The following is a 13,401-nucleotide window of genomic DNA, read 5'->3' as shown; positions in this document are numbered from 1 at the left end:
GTGTCACCTGGAGAAATAGCACAGCATCTCGAGATCTTCTCTCATCTGTAAATTGCCAGAAATGAGATTGCATCCTGGGAACTTCCATGTCTGATACAGCACTTGCGACAAAAGTAGTTGGAAGTTTGCTGCTATCAGAGATTTTTTTTTAAGATTTTATTTTTTTATTTGAGAGAGAGAGTGCATGTCAGAGTGTGAGGCGAGGTGGGCTGAGGGGAGGGTTGGGCAGAGAGAGAGAGAGTCTCAAGGAAACTCCCCACTGAGTGTGGAACCCTAGGTGGGGCTCAGCCTCATGATCCTGAGATCATGAACCAAAACTAAGAGATGCTTAACCGACTGAGCCACCCAGGTGCCCCAGGTCCTGTTTGATCTCATAGAACGGAATTTTCGAGCGACTGTCCTAAGAATCTTTATTTTTTGGTTGTTGTTGAAATTGTGCTTTTGTTGTTGTTGTTTTAGTGGAGAAATCCTCCTTTTTTTACCGAACTATAGTTGACATGGAGTGTTACATTAGTTTCAGGTGTACAACATAGTGATTCACCTAGTATGTACGTTCTGCTGTGCTCACCACAAGCATAGCTCCCATGTAATAACCAGCCACGTGGCTGCAGTAAGGTGGGCAATCACTACAGCAGATGTTCATTAACTTCCTTTTAAATTTAAAGCCTTGTTTCTCCTTTCCCCTTGAATAGAGAATACACTTGAGGTATTTCCAGGTGTTCTCCTGCAAGTGCAGGCCAGCACTTGAGAAGGACTGCACTCATGCAATTCTGTCAACAAAGTGCCCTTGGGCTTACACGTGAGAAGTGTTGTTGGCATTAGGAATTCTGCAGTTATGGCCAGATCAAGATTCAACAGCTCATACTAGAATTCAACCCAAGACCTTTATTATATCAGTATTTTATTTATTTTTTTAAAAGAAAGATATCAGAGTTTTTTTGTTTTTTTAAGATTTTTATTTATTTATTCACGAGAGAGAGAGAGGCAGAGGCAGAGGGAGAAGCAGGCTCCCCAAGGAGCAGGGAGCCTGATGTGGGACTCAATCCCAGGACCCCGGGATCATGACCTGAGCCAAAGGCAGACGCTTAAACATCTGTGCCACCCAGGCACCCTATTATATCAGTATTTTAAACCACTGAGCTAATTAGCCACAACTTAAAATCACACACATAATCCTAAAGATGGAGGGAGAGAGAGAGAAGCAAGACTGTATTTGTGGACTTTTCTTTCAGGAATTTAGAAAGATGTAGCAGGAGAAATAAATCACAAAAAACGAGAATGAGTTTGTCCTTACGAGTCTATATTTGGGCCAAGTCTCCAAAGCTGGTTGAGTATAAAGGGCAGAAGAGCAATCTGGGGCTCAAAGAACAAACAACAAACGTACTGTCTTCCCCAGCTGCCTGGGACAAAGGCTTTGGGGAGGGTTTGCATGCGCTGAACCCTGGACTGTCAAAGTAAGAGGAAACTTTCCAACCCAACTTCTCTATCTTGAAGCCAGAGATGACAAGGTCATTCCCATAGTAAATTCGTGACTCAACCAGGACTGTCACATGAATCTCCAGATCCTTAAACTATTTCCTCTAACTTCCCCCCAAACCTCCAAGAAATATTACCCATTGTGGTCCATGTACTTATATCACTTTTGAGGTGTCTGCTGCACCCTGAGAAGTGAACAGGTGTAAACAATAAAACTACCATATCATGACTTGTTCAGGTGACCAAGAATCAAGAAAAGGTATGAGAAAAGCTCGAGGGTGTCCTAATTTCACAAATCCTGCTTTTTACACATTCAAAGACTACATTGTTTGGATTTTGTGCTTTCTTTTCAGGTGTCTTCAGTCAAGGAAGACAGGTCAGTGTATATTTTTTACCTATTCTTCAGACCTGGGTGGCGTTTGGCTAGAGGTTTGCCTATGGGTAAAAGAGCAGAAACAAGGAACATGCGGCCCAAATGCAGAAATCAGAAGTAATTCATTTTTTTAACTACACCATCTCATTGAATATACTGTTTACAGTTTTAAAGACTCTAAATGCCTATTCTCAGATTTTGTTAAAGTGAAATGAGTGTAAATTAAAATAGGACAAATCTGTCATCGCACTAATGCTTAGTCTCTGATTTCACTGTGTGATCTTGGGCAAGTTACTCAGCTTTTCTGAGCTGTAATTTCCATAACTATAGAAAAACAATAATATTATTCACCTCATAGAATTAGATTTAAGTTACATAATCTCTGTGGGAGCATTTGGTAAACCATAGAAGGATAACTTAGTGATCAATCATGAGCAGCTTCTAAAGGAGATATTAGGCCAGAGGCTCTTATTTTCTGCTTAGAGAGCAAGCTTGTTCAGTGTGTTGCACTGAGTATGTACAAAGAGATTCACTCGAAATTAAATACAATTGGGGTTAAAAATTGGAATAGGCACAAGTTAAATTCTTTATTTGGCTGATTTTTTTTTTTCCAAATTAATCCACCACCTTTTTTCCAGTCTCTTGTTCTACCAAAAGACAACACAAATAAGTGGTGTTTGTTCTGCCAACCCTGCTCTTGTGTCTATACTGAATGTGTTCACTTGACTTTGGCCTTGGTTCTTGGTTAGCTTCGTTGTGCTCAAGAACTTTTGGCATCAAAAATTCCCAGACACTACTGCCAACTGATTGGAGTTGGCAAAGGAGCTAAAAAATATTTTCCAACGCTAGTATACCTACCACTTGCATAAAACTTTTTTTTTCAAATTTTAGCATCTCAGAAATTGAGATGCATCTTCCAATGGATGATACCTTAGAATGAACTGCCAGTGTGTTGTGTGTGTGTGTATGTACACGTGTGCATGTACACTTGTGTTTTAGTGTATGCACACGTGTGTTTGTATCGCTATATGTAATTATACACCTTAAAATGGATTTATTCTTATGTTTAAATGTATATGGTAGCATAATCTATGTTAAATATCAAAACAAACAGAGAAAGGACGTAAGATCCAGACAAACATTCCATATCCCTTTAGGTAGTAAAATATGATAAGGCCATTACACAGAGATTCAAAATAAATGGAATTTAACCCCAGTTTTCTCATTAACACACAAGTTGCTTTTCTTTTTTCAGCATGGAATTCCAGCTTGGATTTTTAGCGATTTCTAGGGTTCATTAAAATCTGCTATTTACTGGTTCTATTCCTATAGACGGACCCAAGTCTTAGAGTCTGCTTGCCTGAGGATCCTGGGGGATGCTTCCTCAATATGCAGATCCCCAGGCACCATGCCAGGCTTACTGAGTAATAATCACACAGCTGAGGAGTTCTGATCCTACGTTCTTGGTATTTATCTGATGCTGGAAAGCACCGACTTTGGAGCACTCAAACACCCTCAAGACAGTATAGATGAGTCCTTGTTCAAATCCTTGCTGGCTGTGTGATCTGAAGGGTGTCTCTTCCCTTCTCTTTGCCTTTGTTTCCACATCTCTAAGATGAACATACAGATTCAAGCATCTCCAGAGCCCTGTTCTGGCCTTAGGTATCTGGATTCGTATGAACAAAGCCTGCCTGGCCAAGACTGCTATCTCTTTTGCACTCAAATATCAAGGGCCAGGAGGGAGCCACCATTCAGATGGCACAAAGGCGACGTTTCTCTTCTGTGTGTCTGGAAGGATGATGGCAGTCCCAACGACAAGCAGAAATTGAAACTAACCTTGGGAGCATGCCTGCTCAAGTCTGATCCAGCCAGGACAAAAGGGAGAGCAGATTTTCTCTTAACACCAAAGTCAATATTCTCATGCCAGGAAGTCTCTCCATGATGGAGCACCTGAGGGGAAATTAGAATGAGCAGCTTAAATTATTGATTTGTAAAAGTTTCATGTTCTTTCAAAAAGAGTGTTCAAACTAAACAAAAAGCATGTTCCTGGACTTTGGGAATTCGTAGTCCTGTAAAATTTTCCCTGTAAATATGAGTGACTGATAAGCTGCCAACTCCTTAATTTGCCAAGTAGGAATATTAAATAACATAAAAATAAAAATCTAATAATAATAATTAAAAATAAAACTACTATTTACCATCATCAGCCTTCATTAAAGAAATTATAGTATAGTACCAAAATGCTTGAAAGACATAATCTCAAAACAAGGATGGTTTTTTTGAACAGAATACATTTTACTTTTAGAACCACTCACTACTTTGTTTTTATTTCCTTACCAGGCTGGGTATTTGGGAACCATATCCTTAGGGAGCTGTTTAAATTAATATTCCAGATTGGAATTAACATAACAAACTGCTCAAAAATAAATGTCAACCATTTTCTTTTACAATAATTTTGAAATATCTATGTTTATTTTTGTTAGCATTTTAAGATAAAAGCATGGTAAATTTTAGTATAATTAGTAAAACAATGCTCCATGGCTAAAATATGTTTGGGGCTGTTCATTTTTCTCATTAGCTTGCTTTAACTTATAATTAAGATACTGACAGGTTACCTAAATATAACTTGGCAATGTTAACCAGCATCTATACTTTAACTACAGATAGGGAAACTCAGGCTTCAGAAAGAGGACCTACCTCACTCAAGGTTACCAACAGCAGTAAAGCTGTGCAGTCACCATCTCAGGACGCCCAGCTCCACATTGAGTGACCATCTGTGGCTCCATGCTGCTTCTTTTTATGGGGGGGAGGGGTACAAGGAAAGGGAGAGTGAATCGTAAGCAGGCTCCACACCCAGCACGGCGCCCAATGCGGGGCTCGATCTCAAAACCCTGAGATCATGACCTGAGCTGAAATCAAGAGTCTGACACTCAACCGCTCAACCGACTGAGCCCTTCCATGCTACTTCTGATCAGCAACGGGAAGCCGTTTTGCAGGGCACGTGAATGCATATTGAGCATCATAATTTTCTGAGCAAATAAACACATGTTAGTGTTTACTATCCTCAGTTCTTAAGCAAAGAAGTACTATAATGAAAACAGTAGTTTAGGGGTGCCTAAACTAGTATTTTTCAGTAAAGGGGAGAATAGATGAAGTCCTACACTCTAAGGTGTATGGGTGTGATTGTGTGTGTTTGCAAATTTTCATTGGCTTTATTTGTAGAACTAAAATGCTAGAGTAAAATATCAATGATCCTGACTCTTTAGTTGATTGAGTAACCATACAAGCTCATTTTCCAGACAAGTTAAATAATTTGGTAGTGCCCATTAGCAAAAAACACTGATTTGGGTACTAAAAGTGTCACTCTATTCCAGAGTATTTTAGAAGGCACAGTTCTTTGAAGAACCACAAGAGGTCGGGCTGATACTAAACACTGGCACCCAAGTGCCTAAACATGGTCTTCAGAAGCTGAACTCAGGATATAAATGGAGGTGCTTATTAAATCCAACACCAATTTTTTAAAAACACCAACGAATTCACTAAAATAGGATAAAAATAATGGGCTCCAAAAATTGTAGATTGTGATTTAATTTATTGTTAATATTCATAATAGCAATCTTGCACATACTTGGAGCTTTACGAAGTGTTTTCAAAGGATTTATCACTACGATAACCCCAGAAGATAGGCATTACCAGCCCCGTTAAAGATGAAGAAACTTAATCTCAGAACAGTCAAGTTTTTGCACAAGGTACTGTAGCTAATCAGTGAAAGAAGCAAAATTCAGAGCCAGGTCTGTCTGATTCCATCTACAGTGCCCCAACATGACAGAGCAGTAGGGGATTCTAAACAATTCAGGGAGGGGAGAATTTCAGCTCTCCTGGGTTTCCTAAATCCCTCATGGGGAAACTTTCAAAGAGGAGGAAACAATCCTACCATCCCCTTAGTCTAGACCTGCTTTGACTTCCACTGAGCAGCCGGTTGTTTGGGTTCCATGTATAGTAAAAGGGGAGAGGACATTTAGGCACAAGAAAGGTATGACATTCAGAAATCATAGCCCACTTCTCCTCCAGTTGTGAGAGCCCTGGTCTCTTCCTAGTCCCAGCCCTGCTATGCCCCTGCCTTGCTCTTTGTTTCCCAGAAGGGATTGCTGGCTGTCCCTGCAAAGGCATCATTCACCTTCCCTGTCCTCCGGGGCTCTCGGGGAGTTGTCCCTTTCTGTCCTCAGTCACCATGCTAAAATTTCTCACACACTGGGTAAAGAGGAGCTTCTAGATATAAAAGAGGAAGCACTTGGGCAAAAGTTGTTATTTCTCCCACCCAATTGAAGATCTAAGGACTTAGCTTTATTTAAGCCACTTTATTGAGAGAGTCACTCACTGCTCAGACTTAAACCATCAAAGGTGGAAGGGTCCTCAGAGACTGTCTAGTCCAATGGTGCAGTTGAAGCAGGCCTGCCATCAGAAGCTTATTTTCCACATCCTTGCCCAGGGCTGTTTCAAATATTCTACCCTGACTTTCTACAATTCCTCTTGACCACCTCTGATCCTCATAACAATGCTCAGAATGAAGCATGGAAACTGTTATTTTTTCCAAGTCTCTAGTAAGCAAACTGAATCTCTGAGTACTTTGCCCAAGATGACACAACTAGCCAACGGTGTGTAGCAGAACAAATCCTGTAACAGGATTCCCTGGCTCCCTTCAGGGATCGCTGGAGGCCAGACCAATCGGAAAGCGCGAAGTGTGGCTATGTTCTGAGGAAGTCTGTTCATAGGCCATTTGATTGGGTTTTCATTGTTGAAATCTTGTATTCTTCCAGGTCATTCCCAGGGGACAGTGGAAGGGGAGAAGTGGGCTTGGGGAGGGGGTGGCATCTAGACACTCTCAACAGCGAACCCTCCCCAACTGCCTCTTTCGTATCGCTTTCTGAAGGACAAAAGAGGCTGGATGGCAAGACCAGAGGGCCAACTGCCAGGGAAAGGTGTCTTAAGGAGGTGTCTCTCTCATGTAAGAGACTTTGTTTTTTCTTTTTCTCACTGACCTGACTGTAGAGACACATGTATCTCTGACCAAGGTGCCCTGTCTTCAGCTTCCACAATGCCCATGCCTGGCCCACTGTGGCATTGACCACACATCGTGCTATGGTTGTCTGTGTGGGTTTTTTTTTAAGATTTTATTAATTTATTTGTCAGAAAGAGAGAGGGCACAAGCAGGGGGAGCAGCAGGCAGAGGGAGAAGCAGACTCCCCGCTGAGCAGGGAGCCCGACACAGGCTTGATCCCAAGAATCTGGGACCATGACCTGAGCTAAAAGCAGACACTTAACTCAGCCACCCAGGCGTCCCAGTTATCTACATTTTCTCTGCTTCCCTCATGCAGATGAGATGGTGAGCTTATATTGTTTATAACTGATTTCTCTCTGTATCACCAGAGCCCAGCACTGTGTCCTCCAAATAGTAGTTACCCATTGGCTGTTTGTGGGATAAATGAAAATATCAGAGATGATTCTGGCGTTTACAATCCTTTCTTGACTCAAGCACAAAGCTGCAAATGTGTACATCAATGACTTAAGTATAAAATACATTAGCTTTTGAGAAAATTATCCTATGATTTATAAGGCCCCAAATATTTTCCAGCCTTTTTTCTGTTTGGAGACCTAAAGGAAAGATTACTGTCCGGGAGGTAGTATGAGAGGATGAAGTTCTTTAAGAGCTTTGGGGAAAAGTAGAACTTTAAGTGGGACTATGAGAAGCCTATCTTCGAGGAGCCATGCCCTGAGATCTCTGATAAGTACCATACTGCCCAACCTCAACAGTACAAGTGCCAAATTTCAACAAACATCTATATTTAATAGTCTCAGGTGCCTTAAGCCTATTACATGTGATAATATTTTTAAACTCAGCAGTGTGATTCTTTTGTTGAGTGTTTCTCCATACAAACCATTAGAGGGCTTTATCAATATATAATGGTTTACTAATATCTTAAACAAATAATTCATCTCACCTATGCCCATACATTTCTCTAATAAGGTATTTTAATGAAGTCTCCATGTCGTGACTGTAAGTGTGGTCAAGGGTGCATAGTGACAGTTGATCTTTATTTCTCTCAGTGAGGATGTGTTGGAAATCTGCTATAGTAGATTGTTGGAAATTCTAGACCAGCAATAAGAAGGAATATGTTTAAGCACTGGTCTCAGTGACATCTGGTTGTGTGGCATTGGTAAGCCACATAATTTTCCTGAGGATCACTATTCACATCTGTAAACTAGTTAATATAACATCGTTCACTGTATATCTCAGGGTTATTGTGAGACTCAAGTCACATAATCCATATAATAGTAGCTTAAATATTATGAATCAATTAATAAACATAAGACAGTGCTGTTTTAATGGAACTAAGATGGAGTAAAGTATGGTACCTGTGTTCATGTTTAAATGTTACTTCAGCCCACACAGCTGACATTTGGAGGAGTTCAGTTTTACCTATTACATATTGCCTGTACTGTGGAATAAAATGACTCAAATGCCATTTGCACACCAAATATTTACTCAGTTGACACTGAATTGAAAACTCTAGACTACTTCTGAGAGACCGCTAAAACTAAGGAGAAATATTAGTGCATAGGTACTACTATCCCTTCTACGGAACCCATGATGATAATTACTAATTAGTCATAGTATGTGTTCTCACCAGGGCTGGATGCACCCTCAGAATCCTTCTAAATAGAGCAACTTAGGCAGCTATTACTATGTTTTGATAGTAGGCACAAAAGTTCAAATTGTACAAATAGACTCCAAGACAGAGTAAGTTAATAATAAAGACATTAGACCGTTGTTTTCAAGAGATAATAAATGGATGTAGCAGCCAACAGGGAAAACTAACAAGCCATCAGATAACATATGGGAACCCCATGCAAGAATCATTCATATCTTTATAGCAAGGCAGAAGGACTGCAATTAGAGTTAAATTAATACAAAGAAAGAAAAAGAGAGAGAGAGGGGAAAGGAGAAAGAAAGAAAGAGAGAGAGAGAGAAAAAGAAAGAAAGAGAGAGAGAGAGAGAGAAAGAAAGAAAGAAAAAAGAAGAGAGGGAGGAGGGAAGGAGAGAAGGAAGACAAGGAAAGGAAGAGAAAGAAAGGAAAAAGCAAGCAGCATTTAAAGTCGAAAAACTACTCTCCGAATAATTAAGTGTTGGAGCAAAAAGTCATACCTACAGCATTTACCTCACTCCTTATATAAGAAGTAAGCATCTGCCTTACATCATTAACTTACTCCTGAATACCATAACTACAGAAATGGGCTTCCTGTGTCTCAAAGAAAGAGTCTCATTTACATTTAATAAGTTCTGGTTAAGCAGATAAGGAAAGCTATTTTTCTATTTCAGGAAGCTTTACATTGGGAGTGCGTGTGTGTGTGTGTGTGTGTGTGTGTGTGTGTGTGTGTTTAAGCTTGCTGTCTGAAGCTTCTGTTCTGAGGGATAGCTCCATAGACTAGAATTCACTAATGTCAATGTCACCGTGCTTACGTTGGTAGATTGACTGTGGTGAGTTCCGGGATCCCAAGGTCTACTGCACACGGGAATCTAACCCCCACTGTGGCTCTGACGGCCAGACATATGGCAATAAGTGTGCCTTCTGTAAGGCGATGGTGTAAGTATCATACTCATCAAAATCAGAAACATGAAAAGAGAAAATTTATCTTGGAGAAAATTTATCATCAATAAAAATATTATTTTATCCAAATTATTTTCAGACATTTTCTTTTATACCAAATTATATGTTACTAAGGTAACAATTTCTATTCATTCCTCTTTTATTTTGATGAAAAAGAGCCATTCAACAAAGAATAGAGGAAAAGATTATCCTTTAGAATGCAGACTAGTCAAACTTTACATAGTATACTAAGAAGATTGCATCAAGGACCCATATGTATTGAATTTACACGTTTATAAGGAACAGAACAGATGCTATCGACTTTAGCCAATAAACTGTGACCTTCCCAAGGGATCAGTTTATAATTAATAAAAATTTATTCAACCAATCTTTTAGTCTAATTGATTGCCCTAAAACCAAGGAAATTATAACCCTTGTTAAAGCCAGATAAAAGTCTCTCACTCCTCGCCATCTTCTGGTATTAGAGTTTTCTGTGAATGTCTTAATTTCACTGAACTTCACTGTAGAATGCCTAAGCACAGGGATTATATAACTACCTATTAACAATAACAGAGCCAGGCACATGGAATGAAATTAATAAATTAATATGTGCCTACTTGCTTATGTAACATATCTGATTAATTAATACCAAACTTTCTCAGAGAAAAAAGGCAGTAGGGTAAACAGAGATTTAATTTAATGGACACATTACTGAGAAGGACTGAATATATAGCCTGCTATAAAGTGCCAAATACCTGAATATTTGGTTCAACCTCTTACATCTTCTATGAGGACTATGACACTAGAGTACCTTTGCCAGTATCTCTCCTGTCACTTTAACCTTTTCTGTTTGTATGCATATTTCCTCTCAGAGAATGAACAATTGAAACCAAGAGGTCAAGCCTGGGTAAAAATCTGAAATTTATTTAAAATTCATGTTTTCTGTAATTTGTCCCGATGTCATCTCTGAGTACATTTAATTAACCTCTGCCAAATCATAAATATGGATACCTGTAGAATCAAATGATTGCAGGGACTCTGCGTAGTCGAACCTTTTTCCAACCTTTGTAATGAATAATAACAATATTACACTGAGCATATATTTGTCTTTCTCTTTTACAGGAAAAGTGGTGGGAAGATCAACCTAAAGCATCAAGGAAAATGCTGAATTTTGTGCAGTGTCTGTGCTGACTTCCAGCCACTTCTTTTCTCACTTCTATTTTTCTCTAATGGAGCCTTTAAATTTATAAAGGTACGCCTTCTACTCTGCCTGGCTCTTGGGTAGTTCAGTTTATATCTATTTCCCTGGATTTGCTCGTTAATAAAGTGAATTCTGTAGAAGCATTGCTTGTGTTTTTACTTTGAGATCAAGAAGACATACGGATACATTATGGAATAACTGACCTGGCATAAACTTGGATAAAAAGACCTGTTTTTTGGATCTGAATCAACCAAGCAGTCACTGGGATCTTGGGAAAACCCCTTCCCCTTTCCTATTCTTGGAGTTGCATGTAGATGATGAGGGATTTTTAACAATGTGACAATACATTATGTTTACAATTATTTTACAGTACCTATTATTTAAATGGTAGATCACATAATATTGTTTCTTCCTAAATTCAGGAAAAGTACTTTATATAAAAATAAAACATTCATCCTCCCTAGACCACAGTTTTTTCATCTCTATGGAATGGTAGATTTATGCACAGAGATGTTACCCTTTATGTATACTATTGAATAGGACCTAACCAAACTGGGGTTGCATCTGATCTTTAGACCAAGAGCCAGGGAGATTAGGTTATGCTAGGGAAAACATACACTTCAACTCCTTCAAGGGTGGGATTTGTGCTCTTCCGTGCCTAAAGACTATTCCCCTTGCTGGAGACAAATGCCCACATAATACATAGTTCAGATAAGGCAATTATAAGAGGGTGGATCGTTGAGTCACATGGACCAGAATGTGAGTCATGGGCTCTCACATAAGCTATGTGTCTTTGAACAAGTCAATTGACTTCTTTCATTTACAATGTACTCACCTGTAAAATGGGGATACTAATACCTACCTCCTAAATTTATTGTGAAGATTAAGAAAATGATACATGTAAGCAGTTAAGTAATCTCTGATGTGTAAGGAGAGCTCGAAAATCAGTAGCTTTCACCGTTGTGCTCCATCATCGGTTTCAGCATGATACTGATGTCTTCACTGCCCAGGATATTTTTGTTCTTTTTCTCAATATTTACACAGTTTTTTTTTTAAGATTTTATTTATTTATTCATGAGACTCAGAGGGAGAAATAGAGGGGGAGAGAGAGAGAAGCAGAGGGAGAAGCAGGTTCCCAAGGAGCAGGGAGCCCGATGCGGGACTCGATCCCAGGACCCCGGGATCATGACCTGAGCCGAAGGCAGACGCTTAACCATCTGAGCCACCCAGGGGCCCTTGTTGTTTTTTAATGTCTAACTTCTGTTCCTTTATTTTTTGAAAATTCTCATCATGTGGGGTTTTTTCTCTGTCCTGCTTTTATCTGTATACTAAGTGCCCTGCTCATTAGCGAAATTAAGCTCTTTTCTCCTCTTCAGTTTCTGCTCTCTGGTGTAATTTAGTTACTTCTAATGTAGACACGTAGGCACTACGTGTAGTTTGGAAACTGAGTCATTGTGCGTGTTTGGACATATTACCTCTCGACGTGGCCCACTTGTCCTCTCTGCTATTAGAACTGTCCCCTCCAGCCGGGCCAGGTTCCTGTCAGCTATCCCCACAAAATGTCTGTGTCCACCACTGGTTCCTGTCCTCCTGGAAGGCCTCTTGTGCTGCCTTGGGCCCCTCCGGCTACCCTTCCTTCCTCATACAAATCTCTTGCCTGCCTTACGACTACCATTTATTTCAAGGCTTTCAGGTGCCATAAGTGGGTAAATAATTCAATTACTATCTCTTGAATAGTTCTGAGCTATTCTTTGGGAGTGGAAGGCCAAAAATCCTGTATTTCTTAGAAAGAAGAGCAAGTCACAAATAAAATAATCAATGATCAGAATATAGGAGTTTAGGTTCAGAGATATATACATTTGCCAAACCTCAGTGAATACACACTGAAGATTTACGCATATCAGAGTTTACAAATTTGACATCCAAATAAAAGAATGTAAACATGTAGAATAGTAGTATAGTCTTAACTGCGATATGCAAGTGATGTTTTTCAGACAGAATGATACTGATGTCTGCCATTTACTTTGAACTTCATCGAAGATGGATTAATGGGCAGATACACGAAAGAACTAGCCTAGTAAAATAGTAAGGATACAATCTAGCTGGTGGGTTCCAAGGGGTTCACTCTAAAATTATTTTAATATTGCTACATATTTAAAATTTTCTCAGCAAAAATGTTTCTTTAAATGGTTTTTAAAAAACACAGAGGTTCTTCCAACAGAAGCAAATATTCATAATTCTGATTATGTTCCTCATTACGGTGAGAGCCAGGACAGAACACACTGTTTTAAGTATGGTTTGTACTCTTCTCTTCAACGCATAAGAAAATAATTAATTTGATCCAAACATTCATATCTATCATTATACCTTTGAATGACCACGGGAACATTGTCAAAACCAGATCATACCAAATTCATAAGCACTAACTATCCTCAGGCGTTTTTCTTTCCCCTCCAAGGGTTGCCAAGTCACGTCTTTCTCATCTGTTCACCTCTTCCTGGTTTTTGGAAGCTAAATTCACTGCAGAAATGATGTGCTGTGTCAGTGAGTAGGCTGAGGGGACCTCGTCCAGAGGCTTGCCCGTGCCTATGTAAAGTTTTCTTGAAGTAGTATACATAAACATATGCACCCCACACACATCCTCTAAAATTGAAAGGGGAACAACAGGGGGAAAAAGGCCAGAGAAAATAGTAACTAAGATAAAA

At 39.5% G+C, this 13,401-nt stretch overlaps 1 protein-coding gene across 1 annotated transcript; it reads left to right on the top strand.

Annotated features, from left to right (window-relative positions):
- Window positions 1–1,701: 1,701 nt before the first annotated feature.
- LOC112839408 (serine protease inhibitor Kazal-type 6) lies at window positions 1,702–10,663 on the top strand. The gene is made up of 4 exons (XM_073905272.1): window positions 1,702–1,735; window positions 1,830–1,852; window positions 9,377–9,492; window positions 10,618–10,663. Exons 1-4 carry the CDS (start codon window positions 1,702–1,704, stop codon window positions 10,661–10,663), a joined length of 219 nt encoding a protein of 72 aa, XP_073761373.1.
- Window positions 10,664–13,401: the final 2,738 nt, after the last annotated feature.

The sequence above is a fragment of the Callorhinus ursinus genome, unplaced genomic scaffold (genome assembly GCF_003265705.2).
Source record: "Callorhinus ursinus isolate GAN/ISIS: 27379988/994484 unplaced genomic scaffold, GSC_fseal_2.0 scaffold23, whole genome shotgun sequence".
Taxonomy (NCBI): domain Eukaryota; kingdom Metazoa; phylum Chordata; class Mammalia; order Carnivora; family Otariidae; genus Callorhinus; species Callorhinus ursinus.
Note: the sequence above shows the minus strand (reverse complement) of the source record. Positions and strands in the feature narration are given on the sequence as shown.

Coding starts and splice junctions, on each gene's coding strand:
- LOC112839408 (XM_073905272.1), top strand. CDS start 1,702: ATGACTTGTTCAGGTGACCAAGAATCAAGAAAAG. Junction 1,736..1,829: donor TGACCAAGAATCAAGAAAAG/GTATGAGAAAAG, acceptor CTTTCTTTTCAG/GTGTCTTCAGTCAAGGAAGA. Junction 1,853..9,376: donor TCTTCAGTCAAGGAAGACAG/GTCAGTGTATAT, acceptor TTACGTTGGTAG/ATTGACTGTGGTGAGTTCCG.